The 24,070-nt window shown below is 39.6% G+C and overlaps 1 protein-coding gene across 1 annotated transcript in view; it reads right to left on the bottom strand.

The window, feature by feature from the left end:
* Nucleotides 1-24,070, bottom strand: part of LOC140195710 (V-type proton ATPase 116 kDa subunit a 1-like) — a 106,926-nt gene that overhangs the window by 25,919 nt on the left and 56,937 nt on the right. The window contains exons 11-15 of the mRNA XM_072254420.1: nt 14,362-14,501; nt 13,961-14,121; nt 10,589-10,682; nt 9,910-10,028; nt 2,049-2,265 (exon numbers count right to left, since the gene is read on the bottom strand). Coding sequence (XP_072110521.1) covers nt 2,049-2,265; nt 9,910-10,028; nt 10,589-10,682; nt 13,961-14,121; nt 14,362-14,501 — 731 coding nt within the window. The remainder of the gene's footprint in view (nt 1-2,048; nt 2,266-9,909; nt 10,029-10,588; nt 10,683-13,960; nt 14,122-14,361; nt 14,502-24,070) is intronic.

The following is a 24,070-nucleotide window of genomic DNA, read 5'->3' as shown; positions in this document are numbered from 1 at the left end:
TCCAGCAAATTCCCAACCACTGATGACAGGCTAATAGGTCTATAGTTTCCATTCTGCTGCCTCCCACCCTTCTTAAATAACAGAGTAACATTTGCAATTTTCCAGTCATCCGGTACAATTCTGGATTCTATCGATTCTTGAAAGAATATTGTTAATGCCCCTGCAATCTCTCCAGCTATTTCCTTCAGAACCCAAGTATGCATTCCATCATGTCCAGGAGATTTATCCACCCTCAGACCATTAAGCTTCCTGAGCACCTTCTCAGTTGTAATTTTCACTGCACCTACTTCACTTCCCCGAGATTCTTGAATGTCCGGTATACTACAAATGTCTTTCACTGTGAAGATTGATGCAAAATATGTATTCAGTTCCTCTGCCATCTCTGTGTCTCTCATTACAATATCTCCAGTGTCATTTTCTAGTGGTCTTATATCCACCCTCAACTCCCTGTTACCCTTTGTATACTTAAAAAGTTTTTTAGTATCTTCTTTGATATTAGTCGCCAGCTTCATTTCATAATTCATCTTTCCCTTCCTAAAGACTTTCTTAGTTTCCCTCTGCAAGTTTTTAAAAGCTTGTGTTATCATGTTTTATGTCACACCCCCTTAGGTCCAAATCAAGCTCAGGGCTTCAGAAAACCTTCAGAGTAACTAATGATGATGAACCTCAGGAAATATCTAATGCAGAACAAAATGGTGACACACTGAGTTAATTAAAACTCTCCGTTAGATAAGAAACAGAAATCTACAATTAACACTGGCATAAACTTGCTTTACTCAAAATTTTGCTTGCAGTTTTCCTAATGGGAGAGATATGAAATGTACCTCACAGTTTTAGTTTATGCATTGATTGCAAAGATCAGGAGAACCTCTAAACTTCCCTTTTGGAGTTATAAGCCTAATGTTCTTGTTTTTAACATCCATTAAACTGCTGTTAATGAGTGGTTATGGTAACCAATATTAATATTTGAATATTACATTTCAGTATTCAGATTTACGGTTCTCAAATAATAAAATAAATGACGAGTAGTAGTGTGATCAACTTGTCTGATGATTTTGTAAACTGAATGCTCAATAGTGTCATTAGTGATAATTATGCTGACAATGGAATATCAGGGATTACTTTAAAACTTGTGACAGCACCTATCTTAATAATACAAGTTGAGTACCGCTTATCTCAAATTCCAAAATCTAAAACCCTCCGAAATCTGAAATTTTCTGAGCACTGACATCAAGTCACAAATGGAAAGTTCCACAAGGCAGAGGGAAGGTTGCCAGGCTATATGCATGTCTCTGCACACCGCAGACACTTTTGAGAAGCGACCTCACAGAGGTAATGAAGAGAATTTAATGAAAAATAGAAAAACACTGCATAAAATGAAAAATGAAGATCTCAACTGTGTATTGAAAGAGTAAATTTGTCAGCATCGAGTGAACATATGCCACCTGATGATATGCTGATCATAAAACAAGCCAAGGTATATCACAACAAACTGAAAATTGATGGTAATTGTTTCATGAGCAAAATGATTAAAAACATTATATAAAATTAACCCCCTCCATCATAGTTGATGTGGAACAGGCAGCTGTTTGAAATCGATGGTGGATATGAAGCCAGTCGCTGCACTGGAACCCTGTATAGATGCTTCAGGGGCGGTTATTCAAATCTGACAGTCTGTGGAGGACCCAGTTCCATCATGTCAGACTTTGCTCTGTCTGTGGACTTTCACTCTGTGAACTTCACACCAGCTCGACATGAGCTGTATATGTAATGTAAATGGATTTCATGTTTAGACTTGGGTTCCATCCCAAGGTATCTCATTACATAGATGCAAATATTCTGAGATCTGAAACACTTTTAGCCTCAAGCATTTTGGATAAGAAGTGTTTAACCTGTCGTACTAAAAGCAATGGTGCCCCTCTTGAAATGGTGTTATTTATTATATTTATATAAGTTTAATAAAAAGTTTAAGATGACTTAAATAAGTTTAGCAATTACATTTTGCTAAACAAGCCAGAACGATAAACTCAGATTTCTCAAGTGCCCACCTGATTACAGTAGAAGAATGTAATTGTTGGATCACTGTAGTTAAACATTAGCATGTTGATGAAATGGACGAGGATGCTGGGAGCAATTTCCGACTCAGCCACGGTAAATTGGCACCACTTGAAGATTATCAAGAAAACCAAGTAACCAAACAGAGCAGTCATGAAAATAATCTCTGGGATAAACTGCAGGAAAATGTTGTTAAGCTCCTTAAAGTAACTGAAAAGAAATACAAACATTTTCTAGTTAGAATTAATATTTTTAATAGAAGAATTGCTATTCTATAACTTTGTGAGAAGAATATTTTATAATTTCTATCTGCCACTGTAGTCAATGTAAACCTAAAGAGGCACACCATTTTAAAACAACAAAATATACTTAATATCTAAATAGAGGGTCAAATTTTCACCTAAGTGTTGGGTAATGCATAAACAGGGTGCAGATAATAAAATATGGTCAGGTGAATTGTATGTTTGTCATAGAAGCTCCTGAATATTTCTTCCATTCAGTAATTTCAATGAGAAAAAAATAATCCCTATTTCCCATCACACCTTCCTCCTTGTGTTCCATCTGGGCATTGCTCTTTGCTGAGATACTGAAAGTGAAGACTACACTCTAGTATCTGAACAAAGTCTCAGAATAATCACGAGGCTGACTAAAATGTGGTGGAAGCTTTCATATGTTGGGCCTGTATAAGTCTGAAGATAACTGAAGAACATTCTACCAATAAATAATGTTCTGATATTCAGATTTTTCTCTTTTTTCTGTAAAGAAGCATTTGACAATCTTGTTAAATGATGATGTAAAATTGATGTTTAATCAGGAATTAATAAGTTCCCTCTATTATTTATAATGATGTAGTCATCATATTTGTAATTATTCACATATAAGCCTGAAGATTTTATTAACAGTACTGATAGGGATCCTTTAAGTTAAGTTATCTAATATTTTAATGGAAACATTATAGCATTAATAACCATTTAAGTCTAGTGATATTGAAAATGGACATTTCTACTCTAGTTTCTTCTGTAACAAAACAAAGTGACTCAGTATCTGTTGAAGCAAAGGAATCAATAATGTAGTTTTTTTGTATTATCTATGGTTTAAGTTCAATGAAACTTAAAGAAGTAACACAGCTAAATCAATTTTCCCTCAGGTACAACTGTAAAAATTAAAAAAGTCTGAGGGGGACTTCTAACATCTTTAAGAGAGTTTTACATAATTGTCACTCCACCTAACTTTCTGAACAAGGCCCTGTTGGTAAAGTCAAGGTCCCCCAGGCATGTGCAATAACATGAATGATCTGAAACAGCACAGATTCCTTCCCCAATTAGTTGGTGAAAGCTAAAGTTACCCTGAACAAGGAGCAGGCGGGAAACAGAACTACCCGCCTGCCCCTTGGGCACCATGGTAGCATAGAGGTTAGCACAAGGCTATTACAGCTTGGGGCATGGAGTTCAGAGTTCAATTCGGGTGTCCTCTGTAATGAGTTTCTGTAAATCCTCCTTGTAGAATGCATGGGTTTTGGATGGCTAAACGTCAACTTGGCTAAAGGATAGCTGCCATTGGGAGGTGAATGTCCAAAGATATACAGTGTATCGGAAAGATAGGTTAGTAGGCAGAGGGGGTGGTGTGGCCCTGTGTATAAGAAATACAGTAATATTAAATCATTAGAAAGGAATGACATAGGATCAGAAGGTGTAGAGTCTTTATGGGTTGAGTTAAGAAATGGAAGGGGTAGAAGGACCCTAATGGCTGTTGTATACAGGCCTCCAAACAGCAGCCGGGATGTGGATTACAATTACAGCAGGAGATAGAAAAGGCGTGTTAGAAAGGCAATGTCATGATAACCGTTGGTGATTTTAACATGAAAGTGGATTGGGAAAACCAGGTCAGTGCTGGACCTCAAGAGAGAGAATTTGTAGAATGTCTAAGGGATGGCTTTTTAGAACAGCTTGTTGTTGAGCCCACTAGGTGATTGGCTGTGCTGGATTGAGTGTTGTAGCAATGATCTGGAGGTGGTAAGAGAGCTTAAGGTTAAGGAACTCTTAGGGAACAGTGATTACAATATGATCGAGTTCATTTTGAAATTTGAGAAGGAGAAACTAAATTCCAATGTGTTAGTATTTCAGTGGAATAAAGGAAATTACAATGGCAAGAGAGAGGTACTAGCCAAAGTTGACTGGAAAGGGACACTAGCAGGAAGGACAGCAGAGCAGCAATGGCTGGAGTTTCTGTGAAAAATAAGGGAATACAAGACAGGTGTATTCCAAATAAGAAGAAATTTTCGAATGGAAGGACACTACCGTGGCTGACAAGTGAAGTCAGAGCCAAGGTAAAAGTAAAAGAGAGGGCATACAAGGAAGCCAAAGCTAGTGGGAAGTTAGAGGATTAGGAAGCTTTTTAAAACTTACAGAAGGAAAGGAAAGGAAAAGATGGATTATGAAAGGAAGCTGGTGACTAATATCAAAGAAGATACTAAACGCTTTTTTAAGTATATAAAAGGTAAAAGAGAACTGAGGATAGATATAGGACCAACAGAAAATGACGCAGGAGATATTGTAATGAGAGATGGCAGAGGAACTGAATGTGTATTTTGCATCAGTCTTCATAGTGTCAGGGAAGTGAAGTCTGTGTAGTGAAAATTACAACTGAGAAGTTGCTCAGGAAGCTTAATGGTCTGAAGGTGGATAAATCTCCTGGACCTGATGGAATGCACCCTCAGATTCTGAAGAGAGTAGCCGGAGAGGTTGCGGTGGCATTAACGATGATCTTTCAAGAATCGATAGATGACTGGAAAATTGCAACTGTTACCCCACTACTTAAGAAAGCACACTATAGACCTGTTAGTCTGACCTCAGTGGTTGGGAAGTTGTTGGAATCAGTTGTTAGGGATGAGATTACGGAGTATCTGGAGGCACATGACAAGATAGGCCAAAGCCAGCATGGTTTCCTGAAAGGAAAATCCTGCCTGACTAACCTACTGAAATTTTTTGTGGAAATTACAAGCAGGGTAGACAAATAAGATGCAGTGTGGATTTTCAGAAGGCCTTTGAGAAGGTGCCGCACATGAGGCTGCTTAGCAAGATAACAGCCCATTGAATTACAGGGAAGTTACTAGCATGGATGGAGCATTGGATGATCAGCAGAAAACAGAGAGTGGGAATAAAGGGATCCTATTCTGGCTGGCTGCCAGTTACCAATAGAGTTCCACAGGGTTCGGTGTTGGGACCGCTGCTTTTTATGATGCATGTCAATGATTTAGACTATGGAATTAATGGATTTTTGACTGAATTTGCCAATGATACAAGGATAGGTGGAGAAGCAGGTAGTGTTGGGGAAACAGAGAGCCTGCAGAGAGACTTGGATAGTTTAGGGGAATGGGCAAAGAAGTGGCAAATGAAATACAATGTTGGAAAGAGTATGGTCATGCACCTGGGTTGTATTCCTTGGAGTTCAGGAGAATGAGGGGGGATCTCATAGAAACAATTTGAATATTAAAAGGCCTGAACAGATTAGATATGGCAAAATTTTTTCCCATGGTAGGAGAGTCTAGGACAAGAGGGCATGACTTCAGGATGGAAGGATATCCTTTAAGAACAGAGATGTGGAGAAATTACTTTAGTCAGAGGGTGGTAAATCTGTGGAATTTGATGCCATGAGCGGCTGTGGAGTCCAAGTCATTGGGTGCATTTAAGGCAGAGATAGATAGATTCTTGATTAGCCAGGGCATCAAAGGTTATGGGGAGAAGGTAGAGGAGTGAGGATGACTGGAAGAATTGGATCAGCCCATGACTGAATGGTGGAGAAGACTCGACAGGCCAAATGGCCTACCTCTGCTTCTATATCTTATGATCCTATCTTATGGTTTTCCTTGGGTCCTCCAGTTTTCTCCCACAGTTCAAAGACAAGTCTATTGATATTGAATTGGTCATTGTAAATTGTCCCATCATTAGGTTGGGGTTCAATTCGGGTTGTTAGGGGTTGCTGGGGCAGTATGGCTCAAAGGGCTAGAATGGACTACACCATGCTATATCTCCAAATAAATAAAATCAATAAATCTGTAGCTATGTTATCTGTCTGCCTCACGCTAATTAGGGAAACTTCCACCAACCAAAGAACTCCAGTGGGGTCAATTCAGAAATGGACATTACCCTATGGAGCTGCCAGCCCCACATTCTAAAGAATTCAGTTCGTGTATTCTGCTCTCATTCTCAAATAATTCCACAGGACAATATTTGTAGACTAGCCCATAATGTCCAATTTCTGAATGGACACTGAACCCACAAACATGACCTCACTACTTTTTTTTTGCACTGCTTGTTTAACTACTTAATATATATCAATTTATATCAATTATATCCTTTAATTCACAGTTTTTTTCTCTCTACCAAGTATTGCATTATACTGCTGCTACTAAGTTAACAAATTTCACGACTTATGGCGGTGGTATTAAAGCTGATTCTGATTCTGATAATTTGTAAATAGCAGGATGTATCTCTGAATAACTATCCACTGGTGATAATTGCTGATCTTTTTGTCCACCTCTGCCATTGTGTCAATGAACATGTATGGAATGAGGTACTTCGAAACAAATTACCACTCTGTTGTATCTTTAGGTTCTTTTGTGCTGCAGTGTGCATAGACAAGTTTAAAGCGATTGGACTATAAACAGACTATCCTTTATAAAAGGCAGAAGCTCTCATTTAAATTGCAGTGTCTGGGCACAAGAATGTTTCAAGAATTATACAATGTGATACAAACTAGTGCCTAAAGGTAACCCAGACTTATATAACCCACGGTTCTCACCAGAGTTACTCCCAGGTCTCCAAATTGATATTCTGGTTTCTAAATGCTATTAACTTTTGGTGGTGGGTTATACTTTGCTTTTTCCTCTGTTAACTCACAGATTTCTTAATCAGTGATTCTATCATCCAATCCTGGCAATTATTCCTAATTATTCCATCTGTGTTTCCTTTTGGTATTATGTTCTTACTATCTTCAATCTTCGATGTACAATGGCTGCATCATTACTTCTAGGTCCTCTCCACTGAAGCAAAGAAAATTGTGTGAAAATTAATTCAACTGGCAGCTCTAAACAGTTGCAGTTACGTATTCTATTCCAGTTCCTAAATAAGCTTCCACTGATAATTTCAGCAGTAGAAAAGATTGTACACCTGCTGTGGTGAATCTCATTTAGCACTATTGCAGAGGGATGAATTTTAGAAATATTTTCTTTTAATTCTTTAAAGGCAGAGTTTTCCTCTTTCTCCATGATCTACCACATTTTAATTTTGATTATACCATTCAGACTTTTTGGATTTTCTAACATTTTTGCTTTGTTAGTCCTATCAATGTGGAACACTCAGCATGTGAATGTCAATTTAACCCTTGATTAAGCAGAACCAACTGACCTACTGGAAGAGCTGATCAACTAAAAGAATTTTTGACAAATATGTTTTTTCAACACTAGGTGGAAACCTTTCATCATATGTATAAAACAAGCTTTAACTCTGCATTAGATTCAAAAAATAATTTCATTTTAGATCAAGGTAGAGGATTCAGTGCTAGAGAATGAAAGCATTTTTCCCATTTATATAGTTAGATCACTCATTAATTATAAACCAAATCCCATAGTGCTTCACCCCAGTACTATGTCTCTTAACACTAAGGAAAGCATTCTTTCTTTCTGTAACATTGAGATGCTTTTTGCTATTGAATCCTACTGACCTTTATGTGTTAAACGAATTTTGATAAGTCAATTCATAGTCTCTTCAAAATGTATTGTACAACCTTGAATCTTTGGGATTTTATAGGCATTACTGAAAATAGAACAACACAATACAGGAACACGCTCTGCAGAAAATGGAACAGTAAAGCTCAGGAGCAGGTAGGGAACAGAGGGAAATGGACCCATATGCAGGCAGATGGTTGCATCCATCTATTCCCTGACTAATTCCATTTGCCTGCACATGGCCCTTATCCCTCTGTTCCTTGCTTATTCATGTGCCTGTTTAAATGCCTCTTAAACTTTGCTATCATCTGCTTCTACCACACGTTTAAGGCACCTATCAGTGTCTGTAGAAAGAAAGTGCCACACACATTTCATTTGCACTCACCTCCTCTCACCTTAAAAATATGCCCTCTAGCTTACCATGTTTCTGGGGGAAAAGACTCTGACTATCTAACTTATCTATGTCTCTCATAATTTTATATACTCCCATCTGGTCCTAGCTTTCTTTAACTAATACACACCAATCCAGACAGCATTTTGATGAATCTTTTCTGCATCCTCCCCAAAGCTTCCACATCCTTCCAGTATTATGGAAACCAGAAATGCACACAATCTTCCAAATGTGGCTTAACCAAACATTTTCTTTACAACTGTATTATGATTTGCCTATTTTTATGCTCAATATGCCAACTGATCATCATACCTACCTTTTCCTTCTAAGGAAGGATTCTAAGCTATTTGGAAAAGTAGAAGTATATCCAACTACTTTTCCAAATAGCATTTATTTATTTTATTTTCAGCTCTTTATAATTTATTTGGTGGAATAGTAATTATGCATAGGACAAAAGAGACGTGTGTGTGTGTGTGTGTTTGTGTGTATATGTGTGCACACAAGTGCACGCTTGTGAATACATGAGGGGAGAGTGAGATGGAAAGGAAGTTGCATTTGGATTTGGAGTTCTGGTTCTGGGTGTACTCCTGTTCCTAGCACTGATATTCAGTGGAAGGTGGAAATGATCCCCGGAGAAAGAATCATTCATGAATTTTTATTTAGGCTTTTTACCAAGACTTCATTCCATGGTTGGGACCCTTTTGATTGAACTTTCATGCCTTCATAGTAATCTCACGGCCACTTTTCAGTAATGTCAGGGAGAACATTTTCAACTTTATAGAAGTTTGATAATCTGTGTAGAATTGCTTGTACTTTGCCATATGGATTTGGATTAGGAAGTATTTAACAGGATCCCAATCAAAGTAAATAACTACATTATATTCTGATTGAGATCGGATACACAAAACAGTGTAAAAAAGCAGAATTTAAATGTCTATTGATTACAGCCACACAGATGGACAACTGTGACATGATACATGATAGAGGAGAGGAGAAGATGGCGGCACGACGCAGTGTGCAGCGGCCACTCTGGTGATGAATATCTGTTATCTGTCAAGTAGGGTGCCGTGCACAATCCTGATTTGATGGAGACAGACGTGAGAGCACGGAGGAACATCTGGTGAAACTTCTGAAATGCCTGCTTTGCTGCCGCTGCTACTGTGTGATCTGAAATCTCGGGAGGGCAAGGCCCCGAGTCCTCTGCTTTGCTTGTTGCTTGGCGGCTGGGGCAGGGTTGAAGCACTCGGCAGAGATGGTGCTCGGTGCTTGGTGTCGGAGGGCTGATCAGAGGCTCAAAGTTTTCCGACGGACTCAAGAGTCGGCTGTGGGCGGGTGCTTCCAGGATGCTGCATCGGCAAGTTTGTGGCGCTGGAGGTTCATGGCAGGGAGAGTTTCTCCCTTCTAAAGTCTGCGTGAGATGATGGGCTATCGGGACTTTGAGACCTTTTTTTACTGTGCCCATGGCCTGCTCTTTATCAAATTACGGTATTGCTTTGCACTGTTGTAACTATATGTTATAATTATGTGGTTTTTGTCAGTTTTAGTCTTGGCCTGTCCTGTGTTTCTGTGATATCATACTGGAGGAACATTGTATCATTTCTTAATGCATGCATTTCTAAATGACAATAAACGAGGACTGAGTGTCCTCATAATCTAATCTAATAATCTAATATTTTTAAATCAAACTTTTCATTTTCTTTGTGCTTTTATAATCTTGTAGCCAGTGCTCTGTACTCACATGTGGTTCAATAAACTTAGAATTACTCCAAAAAGCATGTGAACAATCCCCAGGATGATTGACATTTTCATTTTATAGGAGTTCAGAAATGTTAATTTATTTACAGCAATGTTCCAAATCTGGGGAAAAAAAGGATAAAATGTCATACCCATGCTTACAGCAATCTTAGATTGTTATCATTAAAGAATATGCAAAAACCCAACAAGAATATACAAACAAAAACAACAGGAGCAGTATTTTAAAAATTAGGTGCAAATTTTAGGACTCTACTGGATTAGAAAATAGTCTAAGAGAATAGGGCAGACTAAAAGCACTGTATAGATAATGACTAAGTTGATTTTTAAATGGTGCTGAAAGGAAGATTGGAAGGCTACAAGATGCTATGGTTAACTGGGGCAAGTACTGATAACTCTAATATGTACCCTGAGACACAACTCCCTCTCTATATCAGTTTAATCTTCCCACTTGCTGGGTCTTTTGAGATCTTCTTCTTATTTTTTAAGATATCCAGAGGTTGAAAGATTAAACGTGATTCAAGATGATGATTGTTTTAGGAAGAGAAAGGGAAACAAAATGAACTTAGGTAAAACACACACACAACAATTTAGAAAACAGAATACCAAAGTTACAATGGGGAGATATAACAAGGAGGATGGAATCAGAGTTTAATGCAACTTACTGGATCAATGCCAAATGGATAGGGTTTTCCTGAAAACACTCCTAGCAGAGCAGGATTCAACTGAAGTACAGCTGATTTTTGTAATGTTTCATTACTGAAAAAATATAGAGATATGGAAATCATCAAAATCAATTCCTGACCCTACAACTACTGAAGTTACAATAACTAAGCCACTTTCATGTGACATACATTGCGTTTACAGTGTTATGCTTACACACAAATTCTAAAAGGGTTTCTAAACTCTACCTTTTAAAGCATGATAATGACTAATAGAGCTATCAAGCCATATGAATTATAAAAATCAGATGTATTGTATAATACTATTGACTGTGGTAGAGTAAGTATATATATTTGATTTCTAAATGTAATAACTAAGCAGAATTTTAATTCAATGATATTAGACATAGGAGCAGAATTAGGCCATTCAGCCCATCGAGTCCCCTCAACCATTTCATCATGGATGATCCAGGATCCCATTCAACCCCATACACCTGTCCTCTCACCATATCTTTTGATGCCCCAACCGATCATGAATCTATCAACTTCTGCTCTGAATATACCCACGCACTTGGCCTCTACCGCAGTCTGTGGCAGAGTATTCCACAGATTCATCACTCTTTGGCTAAACAATTCCTTCTCATTTCTGTTCTAAAAGGTCACCCCTCAATTTTGAGGCTGTGTTCTCTAGTTCTGGATACCCACATCAGAGGAAACATCCTTTCCACATCCACTTTATCGAGTTCTTTCAACATTTAGTACATTGCAATGAGATCCTAGCACATTCTTCTAAGTTCTAGTGAGTACAGATCTAAGGTTGCCAAATGCTCCTCATATGTTAACCCCTTCATTCCTGGAATCATCCTCGTGAACCTCCTCTGGACTCTCTCCAATGACAATGCATCCTTTCTGAGATAAGGGGCCCAAAACTGTTGACAATAGTGTCTTATATAATTTCAGCATTATCTCCTTGTTGTTACATTCTATTCCCCTTGAAATAAATGCCAACATTGCATTTGCCTTCTTTACCATAGACTCAAACTGTGAATTAACATGCTGGGAGTCTTGCACGAGGACTCCTAAGTCCCTTTGCACTTCTAATGGTTGAATTTTCTCCCCATCTAAATATTAGTCTGCACTATTGTTCCTTTTACCAAAATGCATTTTCGTACATTTCCCAACACCATATTGCATCTGCCACTCTTTTGCTCATTCTTTCAATTTGTCTAAGTCCCACTGCAATCACATTACTTTCTCAGCACTACCTACCTCTCCACCTATCTTTGTATCATCTTTAAACTTTGCCACAAAGCCACCAACTCCACTAAATCATTGACAAACAATGTGAAAAGTAGTGGTCCCAATACTGGCCTCTGAGGAACACCACTAGTCACTAGCAGTCAACCAGAAAAGTCCCCCTTTATTTCCTCTTGCTGCCTCCTGCCTGTCAGCCATTCCTTTATCCATGTCAGTATACTTCCTTAACACCATAGGATTTCATCATGTTAAACAGTCTCATGTGAGGCACTATATCAAATACCTTCTGAAAGTCTATGTAAATGACATCCACAGCCTTACCTTGAAGAATTCTAACAGATTTGTCAGGCAAGATTTCCCTTTACAGAAACTATGTTGACTTTGACTTATTTTATCAGTAGTCTCCAAGCACCCCAAAACCTCATCCTTAGTATGGTTTCCCAACCACTGAGGTTAGGTTAACTGGCCTATAATTTTCTTTCTTTTGCCTTCCTCACTTCTTAAAGAGTGGAGTAATGTTTGCAATTTTACAGTCTTCCAGGATCATGCCAGAGTCAAGTGATTTTTGAAAGATCATGACAAATGTATCCGGTATCTCTTCAGCAATTTTTCTCAGGACTCTGGGATATAGTCCATCTGGTCCAGGTGACTTATTCTCTTTAAGACCTTTCAGTCTGCCTGGGGCTTTTTCCTTTGTAATAGCAATGGCACTCACTCCTGTACTTTGACACTCACAGACCTCTGGCACACTGCTAGTGTCTTCCATAGTAAAGATTGATGCAAAATGCCATTAAGTTCATCTGCCATTTATTTGTCCCCCATCACTACCTCACCAGCATCATTTTCCAGTGATCCAATATCAACTCTCATCTCCCTTTTATTCTTTATATAACTGAAAAATACTTTTGGCATCCTGCTTATTATTGGCTAGTTTGCCTTCATATTTCATCTTTTCCCTTCTTATAGCTTTTCTAGTTGCCTTTTGTTGGATTTTAAAAGCTTCCCAATCATCCAACTTCCCACTCACTTTTGCTACCTTATATGCCCTTTTCTTGAGATCCACGCAGTCCTTAACTTCTTTTGTCAGCCACGGCTGTTTACCTCTGCTATTTGAGAACTTCTTCCTCTGTTCTATCCTGCACCTTGTGAACTATTCCCAGAAACTTCAGCCACCTCTGTTCTGCTGTCACCCCCACCCGTGTCCCTCTTCAATATATTAAGGTGTTCATTTTTGGGTTAGAGTTTAACAGAGATGAAATAAGATTTGCTGCCAAGTCTAAAACGAACTATGAGATTGGCAGGTTGGGATGTTAGTTTAAATATGCAAATCCAGCTTGAAATAGATTAGATTGAAATTAAATTTATGCCTAAACTGTTTTATATGTTTGCTTCTTTGTCATAAGCTTTTTCCCCTATGAAAATTGTAATTTATTTATTTACTTGCTTGAGGAAAATAAACCTTTGTAACGTCAAAATTATGGCGTGATAATGGCACTAAACGAGGAGTCTAATGTGGTCAAATGAATTAAATAATGGAAAGAATGAGGTCCAGAATGAAGCATTATTCCTACATAATTATCATTGGATTGTTCAGGGTTGTTGAGAGGAAGCATGTTTTGACACATTATCTTATGGCAATCTGGAATTCTTCCCCAAAACCCGTAAAGATTAGATTAATCAAACATTTTAGAGCTGAGATTGATTAGATTTTGTCAGATTTAATACTAAAACCAAGGTGGCTAGCTTGAGTTAAGATGTAAGTATAGTCTATTGTGTGGAATAGATAGAGCTAAGATGTAACTACTATCTAACAAACGCTAGAGGCTTTTTCCTAATTCTACTCCTACGCCACTCTTACTTGACAGAACACTTTTCTGCACATCTTCCTTGATGAGAGGAGGAACCATATATGGGTAGTATTTCAATTGCTGATTCACAGAAGAATTCCCTTTGGGGTTTCCTATTGATCTGTTAGATATTTGCTCATAAAGATGCAGGAAATATAGTGGAAATAACTGGTGTTGCAAATGAAACCCATTTGTGTTCTGTGAGTGGGTTTCCCATTATTTTACGAGAATCCTTATAGAATTCAGAGGAATTCTCATGTGGCATACTCACTTCCAGTGTCCATTTGGCTGAAACATAGGTCTGACACTCCAGGCTGATCCAAAGATGTTAAAAGCTTTGGAGAAGCAGTCATTATAAATGAGGCCAGTATAGATCGAGAAGAGTCCCATCAGCAGAATAATGTAACGTCCATGAAACAAGATGTTTAAAATCTAAACAAAATTGAAGTTCTTTTAATGTGTTCTAAGTGTCCCTCATTTGTATCAGAAAAAATTACAAATCATTTTAATATTGAAATATTATTCATCAGTAAGTATTTTAAAATACTTAAATTAAAATTAAGTATATCTTTAAAGGTTTAGGGTTTTGATTTCCTACTGTGGCATAATTAGGCTGATGATGGTTATCCTGTCATTGGCTAGGTTGGTAACTTAATGAAGCAAGCCACTTACTTCATTTTTCATTTTTTTGTTTCTCTGGTGCTTTTCATACAAGATCATTCCTAGAGCTGCTATAGCCATGATCAGTCCATGCCCACAGTCACCAAACATAATGGCGAAAATAAAAGGGAACGTGATGATGCTATAAGGGGCTTTATGGAGGCAAATAAACAAATGCAAGACATGATTAGTATCAATGCACAAGTATTATAAGAGTAATTTCTGAGACCATAAGACCATAAAACATAAAAAAGCAGAATTAAGCCATTTGGCACATTGTCTGCTCTGCCATTCCACCATGGCTGATTTATTATCTCTCTCAACTCCATTCTCCTGCTTTCACTCTGTAACATTTCACACCCATACTAATCAAGAACCTGTCAGTCTCCATTTTAAATAAACCCAATGACTTGGGGGTTTCCACAGCCATCTGTGACAATGAATTCACAGATTCACCACCTCTGGCTGAAAGTATTTCTCTTCATCTCTGTTCTAAACGAACATCCTTCTATTCTGAGGCTGTGCCCTCTGGTCCTAGACTCAACCCCTATGGAACCATCCTTTTCACGTCCACTCTATCTAGGCCTTTCAACATTTGATAGGTTTCAATGAAATCTCCTTTCATTCTTCTGAACTCCTCATACATTAACCTTTTCATTCCCGGGATCATTCTTGTGAACCTCCTCTGACCTCTCTCCAGTGTTAGCACATCCTTTCTTAGATAAGGGGCCCAAAATAGCTCACGATAGTCCAAGTATACTCTGACCAATGCCTTATAAAACTTTAGCCTTGGTGTTTGCCTACAGAAAAAAAAAGATTTAGATAAGATCGTAGCCATCCTTCTTGCTGTATGAATTATTTTTGAAGTATAACACTTGTTTAGGAGGAAGAGTTGAAGTTAATTTTCTTAAATCAATGATCTGGACGATCAGTTAAAATGGGTGGGCTGTGTTAGCTGAGGGACAGATGTTGGACAAGGCATTTTCTCTTCTCTTCGGATGATGCAGTGGAATGTTTTACATCCACCGGAGAGAGCGGCTTGGACCTCAGCTTTAGGAAGACACGGCTAAGGCTGTACTAGTCAGTGACAGCTCTGACGCTTGTATTGTGCTACAACTCATAACCTTCTGACTTCAAGATAAAATAATCAGATTAGATCTTCCATATAGTTTCATAAAGTTGTCATCATTGTAATTAGATCTATAATCCTACAAACTACAGCTGGTGGACAAGTACTTGGTCAATTTGTATGATGTTCCTCTTCCCACTTTTTAACTAGTTTGCTTATTTTAAATGATTTATTGTCACTTCTAACTTAGCAGAAAGCAGAATATCTCTTGCAGTTGTATTTAAATAAAAATACGTTTTGTATGGGTGGCCTTGTGAAACATGCTCTCTGACAAAGCAGAGACAATCTAAAAGCCTTGTGGAAAACTAGATATTGGATAGAGAACAGAAAGGAGGAGTGGTGGAGAGGATTAGGAAGGGAACTCTACAGAGTAGGCACTTGTGCCCTAAGTCTGTAAAATAATAGGATGGGAAACAACAGAAAATCTGCAGATGCTGCAAATTGAAAGCGACACACACAAAATGCTGGGGAAACTCAGCAGGTTGGGCAGCGTCTATGGAAATGAGTAAACAATCAATGTTTCTGGACCGAGACCCTTCTTCTGGATAGAGAGGGAAGTGGGGTAGATGCCTGAATTACAAGGTGATAGGTGAAGCAAAGTGGGTGGGAAAGTCAAGGGCCGGAGAAGAGAGAATCTGATAGCAGAGGAGAGTGGATAAGAGGAGAAAGGGAAGGAGGAGGGTACCCGGGGGGAGTAATAGGCAGGTGAGAAGAGGTAAAAGGCCAGAGTGGAGAATAGAGGAGGAGGGGGAATTAATAGGATAGCTGTTGCAGAAAGACAAGAAACAAAGTTATCTGTTGTTTGCTAAGTAACCAAGAAGGTAGATTTTACTTTGCATCAATTTTCTGGTTAGAATACAAGGAGAAAAAGGACAAATTTTATGGCACAAGGTCCAAAGCCCCTCTTGAAAAAGTGGTGTAGCCAGCCACTTATGTTCCTAGTGGCTGACTACGCCAGGTAGTAAGGCCCCTTAAATATGATAGTGAGGAGTTTAAAGTACAATTTGAACAACATGATAAGAACTCCCTACTAAACTGCATTGCTTCTTTGCTGCCCTCTTGAGCCACTCTTGGAATTTTTCACTCTGACAAATGCACACATATACAATATGTCTACTTGTATACAATTCAGAATGTGGGGTGCACTTTGAAATCATTGTAGGACTCTTCCTGGTCTATTATTGCAAGTGTAATTGATGTAAATTATATTATTCCTTAACGCATTTTCCAAAAACATATAATTATTGAAAAACATTAAAACAATTAAAATGCCAAACCTCCATTCTGCAAGCAAAAACATCAATTCAAATGATCTGAATACACTGGGGAAGTCCAGCAAGACTAAGCCCCACTCCCAGAGTCCCCATGGAGACCAACAATAGATTTTCACACAGCAAGTGCTGGACAGTTCTGTGTTATCTCAAGTTTTACGAAAGAACAAATGGCTGAATGCCAGCTGTTTTGTAGCACTTTTCAGCCTGATGGCTTTGATATTCACATTCAAGGCTGGAAGTTATAGATAAATTGCATATTTAGACTTTACCAATTCCTGGAACACCTCACCTGCTTAGTTTTCCACTCAGTCTGACGCCTACGTATGCAGTGCTATTTCAAATTGCCTTCTGCTGTCTCCCTCTGCCAGACCCACAAAGTTTACCTCACCATTGCGATGTTGCCTGCCACTTCCTTTTGAAACAGTGCAGGAAATGAGGCAACAAAAGTGTGAAGTATTGATTTGGTATTCCAAAAGTTAAAAAGCAATCAAAACTGCGCCGATGATGCATTGAGATTGCATTAGTGACCTTGGCTGTCTGGCTTGTGGTGTTGATCAGTCATTGAGATTGATGATCCCTGGGCATCTCCTATACTATGGATCATTATGGATGACATCTATTTGTGTTCATTTTCTTTGTTCTGTTTATATAGATCACATCTGGTAGCATGTTCATCAGCCTATGAAGGGAAGTAAATAGGTGGTGCAGATATAAATGTGGATGAGGGAAATTATTAGGTTGCTACCAGCAACACTTTGGCAGGAGGTGCACTTTTTTCAATGGCTCAGACTAATTGTTTACTCTACAGTATTGTCTTTGTGATGCTCTAGCCATCTGTGGCAATCCTGAAATATCAGAGCTGTGACACAGCCTCTGAAACTGACAGATGTACTGGTGATAACACTGGGTGCTAACACTGCCCTTGACACTAACACTGCTCCAGCTGCTCCAACAGTGAATAGATTGGCTGTATTGCGTGTGCTGGTTTAATGTCTTTACATTTTTTGTAGCAGTTAATTATTTCTTCATTGAACTATTTGAAGTTGCTATATTTGCAAAAGTGAAACCTTTTAAAATAACCCAAAAGCTTTGAAAGAGAACGATGTAGTGCATATATCTGAATATCATAAGAACAACTATTCTCCGATTCTAAAACCTGTGAACACCTTATTTACTGAAGCTTATTTAATTATTTACCTTATTTAATTCAAACCTGTTCCTGTAAGTTACTTAATTAGAAATTTAGTAATTGACTGATTTCATTCAGTCACATACAATTTGGCTAATGTGTGCTTTTATGACTGGAGGCATACAGAAAAGCTAGTTAAAATTAAATGTATTTTCCTGTGATGTATAACAAATGAGATTTTGCTTTACAACTGGCAAACTAATCTCTGCAGCTTAACAAACAAAAATGAGCACAATTTCATATTCTTGCTCACAATATTGCACCAACAGTTATTCAATTTGTGATTAATTGTTCTGGTTATGAAGGTCTATTATAAAATACAACTGTTGTAATATATGTTGATATATATTACAAGGAGCTGAAACGATCTAATTCCCACTTTCCACCATGCTGCTGATTCTGAAGGCTGACTTAAAATCCTTTCCTGGCTCTCATACTCAGAAATTTACACCGTTTTTTTTTGTAATTTTTCTGTGGATGCTTGTCAAATACAAAAGGTTGACACACAAAGAGCTGTGACAGGGCTGTAACTAGACAATTATCAATCTATAGTTATTTTTTCTGATTAAAATACAATAAAAATAAATCAAAGATTCTTGAGGCTGCAACTGGGTCACATGATTTTCCAGGTGCAGGGAAACAAGCATTTGGGGAAGTGGTCTGATAGAGCGAGTGTGGATGTGTGTATACGGTGAGCCTTTGATTTTTGCTGCATCCACATAATCCAATAATTCAGGACACTAACTTGGGAGAATCTTCCAGCTGTTCATATGTTGCTGCAGCACAGTTGCAGCACAACCTCATTCCATGTAACTTTTCACCTTAGGGGCAAGTTCAGCAATCACTACACTGGATGGAGAGGAGTCGCTGGACATACTCGGTTCTGTTGCTGTCCTGTTCTTGAAACATCAAGAGCACCCTGACTTAATTCTCAGATCAGAAAGTGGAAGTGTTGCTCGGCACTGCCAGGCAGTGGGGACACAAACCAACATCTGGAAGAACTATTTCAAGCACATGCTAATCTGTAGGTGGTGAATCTGCTTGCAATCCATCAGGCAGAATTTTGTTCACAGGAGTTTGTACCTGGAAATCCGTATGCTCCCGTTGCTTCCTTTTACAAAGCATTAGAACCCTCAGAAGGGGAATGCGTAACACACTGTGGTCACCAGTCAACCTGACTGTGCTCCCCTGATTGCTGGGGCAGCTTTGAGTTGGAAATTGTCACTCTATTCCCTGAACAATCACAACAATTCATCCCAATATCCTACATCCTAATCACTTCCCCCTTGATTTCCGTGGCTAGCTGGCTCCAGAGGCCTCTTGGTAGCTGCTTTTTAGATGTAAGAACATAGAAATACAGGACATAGGCTGTAGACCCTTCCAGCCATTCTGCTGTTGCTGTACAGGCCCTCCCAAAGTTATGAACACTCAAATTATGGACATCCCGTATGTATAAACAAGTGCTTGGGAGACTGTTGGGATGAATGAGGATGGATGTACAGTTTTCCAAATTCATCACCCTCGACTGAAGAAATTTCTCCTTAGCTAAGTCCTAAATACCATACCCTCTACGTTGAGAGTATGATCCTTCATTCCAAATTTCTGCCTCCCCAACCACCTAAAGCTAGGAATGGCATCCTCCTCAAATCCAATCTGTTTTAGCCCCATCTGAATTTTGTGTGTTTTAATGAGATTCCCACTCACTCTCTGGTGAACACAAGCCCAGTCAACCCAATCCTTCCCTGTACAACTGACGTACTGTTCCACAAACCAGTCTGGTGAAAGCTTGATGCATTAATTTTGTGACAAGTGTATCCTCTCTTCGGCAAAGAGACAAAACTGCACACAAACCTTTGTGTGCTTTCACCCAGTCTGTGTGTAACGATAACAGGACATCTTTGCTCCTGTGTTCATACCTCTTACAAAGAAGGTCAAGCATACCATTAGTATTTCCTAACTGCTTGCTACACTTGTGTGTTTGCTTTTAGTGAATGGTGTGCAAGGTCAACCAGATCTCTTTAAACTTCAGTATTTCCCAATATTTCATCATCTATACAGTACTCTTGCTTTCTGTTTTTTCCTATCAAGTGAAATCTTCATATTTAAATTCAGATTCAGATTTACTTATCACCTGCATGGAAACATACAGTGAAATGTGTCATTTGCATCAACAACTAACACACTTCCTAATCCATGCCAGGAACAATTACCCGCATGGCTCCCCCTGCTACACGGACACCAGAATAATCATGTCTGAAACCCAATAACCTTCAGGGCCTACAGTTTGTGTGCTGTCTTAGAAACATAGATAATAGGTGCAGGAGTAGGCCATTCGGCCTTTCGAGCCTGCACCGCCATTCAGTACGATCATGGCTGATCATCCAACTCAGAACCCTATACCTGCCTTCTTTCCATACCCCCTGATCCCTTTAGCCAGAAGGGCCATATCTAACTCCCTCTTAAATATAGCCAATGAACTGGCCTCAACTGTTTCCTGTGGCAGAGAATTCCACAGATTCACCACTCTCTGTGTGAAGAAGTTTTTCCTCACCTCGGCCCTAAAAGGCTTCCCCTTTATCTTCAAACTGTGACCCCTTGTTCTGGACTTCCCCAACATCGGGAACAATCTTCCTGCATCTAGTCTGTCCAATTCCTTTAGGATTTTATATGTTTCAATCAGATCCCCCCTCAATCTTCTAAATTCCAGAGAGTATAAGCCTAGTCGATCCAGTCTTTCATCATATGAAAGTCCTGCCATCCTAGGAATCAATCTGGTGAACCTTCTTTGTACCCCCTCTATGGCAAGAATGTCTTTCCTCAGATTAGGGGACCAAAACTGCACACAATACTCCAGGTGTGGTCTCACCAAGGCCCTGTACAACTGCAGTAGTACCTTCCTGCTCCTGTACTTGAATCCTCTTGTTATGAATGCCAGCATACCATTCGCCTTTTTCACCGCCTGCTGTACCTGCATGCCCACTTTCAATGACTGGTTTATAATGACACCCAGGTCTCGTTGCACCTCCCCTTTTCCTAATCATCCACCATTCAGATAATAATCTGTTTTCCTGTTCTTGCCACCAAAGTGGATAACCTCACATTTATCCACATTAAATTGCATCTGCCATGAATTTGCCCACTCATCTAACCTACCCAAGTCACCCTGCATCCTCTTAGCATCTTCCTCACAGCTAACACTGCCACCCAGCTTTGTGTCATCCGCAAACTTGGAGATGCTGCATTTAATTCCCTCATCTGTGTCATTAATATATATTGTAAACAACTGGGGTCCCAGCACTGAGCCTTGCGGTACCCCACTAGTCACTGCCTGTCATTCTGAAAAGGTCCCGTTTATTCCCACTCTTTGCTTCCTGTCTGCCAACCAATTCTCTAACCACATCAATACCTTACCCCCAATACTGTGTGCTTTAAGTTTGCACACTAATCTCCTGTGTGGGACCTTGTCAAAAGCCTTTTGAAAATCCAAATACACCACATCCACTGGTTCTCCCCTATCCACTCTACTAGTTACATCCTCAAAAACTTCTATGAAATTCGTCAGACATGATTTTCCTTTCACAAATCCATGCTGACTTTGTCCGATGATTTCACTGATTTCCAAATGTGTTGTTATCACATCCTTGATAACTGACTCTAGCATTTTCCCCACCACTGATGTCAGGCTTACCGGTCTATAATTCCCCGGTTTGTCTCTCCCTCCTTTTTTAAAAAGCAGGGTTACACTAGCCACCCTTCAATCCTCAGGAACTAATCCAGAATCTAAAGAGTTTTGAAAAATTATCACTAATGCATCCATTATTTCTTGGGCTACTTCCTTAAGCACTCTGGGATGCAGACCATCTGGCCCTGGGGAGTTATCTGCCTTCAATCCCTTCAATTTACCTAACACCACTTCCCTCAGTTCCTCCATCTCACTAGACCCTCAGTCCCCTACTATTTCCGGAAGATTATTTATGTCCTCCTTAGTGAAGACAGAACCAAAGTAGTTATTCAATTGGTCTGCCATGTCCTTGTTCCCCATGATCAATTCACCTGTTTCTGACTGTAAGGGACCTACATTTGTCTTAACCAATCTTTTTCTTTTCACATATCTATAAAAGCTTTTACAGTCAGTTTTCATGTTCCTGCCAGTTTTCTCTCATAATCTTTTTTCCCTTTCCTAATTAAGCCCTTTGTCCTCCTCCGCTGGACTCTGAATTTCTCCCAGTCCTCAGGTGTGCCGCTTTTTCTGGCTAATCTGTATGTTTCTTCTTTGGAATTGATACTATCCCTAATTTCCCTTGTTAGCCACAGGTGCACTACCTTCCCTGGTTTATTCTTTTGTCAAACTGGGATGAACGATTGTTGTAGTTCATTCATGCGATCTTTAAATGCTTGCCATTGCATATCCACCGTCAACCCTTTAAGTATCATTTGCTAGTCTATTTTAGCTAATTCATGTCTCATAACTTCAAAGTTACCCTTCTTTAAGTTCAGAACCTTTGTTTCTGAATTAACCATGTCATTTTCCATCTTAATGAAGAATTCCACCATATTATGGCCACTCTTACCCAGGGAGCCTTGCACGACAAGATTGCTAACTAACCCTCCCTCATTGCTCAATACCCAGTCTAGAATGGCCTGCTCTCTAGCTGGTTCCTCGAAATGTTGGTTCAGAAAACTATCCTGCATACATTCCAAGAAATCCTCTTCCTCAGCACCCTTACCAATTTGGTTCACCCAATCTATATGTAGATTGAACCCATTATAACTGCTGTTCCTTCATTGCACACATTTCTAATTTCCTGTTTAATGCCATCCCCAACCTCACTACTACTGTTAGGTGGCATGTACACAACTCCCACCAGCGTTTTCTGCCCCTTAGTGTTATGTAGCTCTACCCATATCGATTCCACATCCTCCCGGCTAATGTCCTTCCTTTCTATTGCGTTAATCTCCTCTCTAACCAGCAATGCCACCCCACCTCCTTTTCTTTCATGTCTATCCCTCCTGAATATTGAATATCCCTGAATGTTGAGCTCCCATCCTTGGTCACCCTGGAGCCATGTCTTTGTGATCCCAACTATATCATATTCATTAATAACTATCTGCACATTCAATTCATCCACCTTGTTACGAATGCTCCTTGTATTGACACACAAAGCCTTCAGGCTTGCTTTTACAACACTCTTAGCCCTTATACAATTATGTTGAAAAGTGGCCCTTTTTGATTTTTGCCCTGGATTTGCCAGCCTGCCACTTTTACTTTTCACCTTACTACTTCTTGCTTCTACCCTCATTTTACACCCCTGTGTCTCTCTTGACTTGTTCCCATCCCACTGCCACATTAGTTTAAATCCTCCTGAACAACAGTAGCAAATGCTCCCCCGAGGACATTGGTTCCGGTCCGGCCCAGGTGCAGACTGTCCTGTTTGTACCGGTCCCACCTCCTCCAGAACTGGTTCCAATGCCCCAGAAATTTGAATCCATCCCCCTTGCACCATTTTTCGAGCCATGTATTCATCTGAAATATCCTCCTATTTCTACTCTGACTAGCACGTGGCACTGGTAGTAATCCAGAGATTACTACCTTTGTGGTCCTACTTTTTAGTTTATCTCCTAACTCTCAAAATTCACCTTGTAGAACCTCATCCCGTTTTTTACCTATATCGTTGGTACCTATGTGCACCACGACCACTGGCTGTTCACCCTCCTGCTCCAGAATGTCCTGCAGCTGCTCAGCGGTATCCTTGACCCTTGCACCAGGGAGGCAATGTACCCTCCTGGAGTCTCATTTGCGTTCGCAGAAGCACCTATCTATTCCCCTTACAATCGAATCCCCTATCACTATAGCTCTCCCACTCCTTTTCCTTCCCTCCTGTGCCGCAGAGCCACCCATGGTGCCATTAACTCGGCCGCTGCTGCTTTCCCTGATGAGACATCTCCCCCAACAGTATCCAAAACAATATGTCTGTTTAGGAGGGAGATGACCTCAGGGGACTCCTGCACTACCTGCCTACTGCTACGCTGTCTAGTGGCCACCCATTCCCTTTCTGCCTGTGTAGCCTTTACCTGCGGTGTGGCCAACTCACTGAACGTGCTATTCACGACTTTCTCAGCATCGCGGAT

Source organism: Mobula birostris, chromosome 3 (genome assembly GCF_030028105.1).
Source record: "Mobula birostris isolate sMobBir1 chromosome 3, sMobBir1.hap1, whole genome shotgun sequence".
NCBI lineage: Eukaryota > Metazoa > Chordata > Chondrichthyes > Myliobatiformes > Myliobatidae > Mobula > Mobula birostris.
This window is presented reverse-complemented; position numbering and strand designations above follow the sequence as displayed.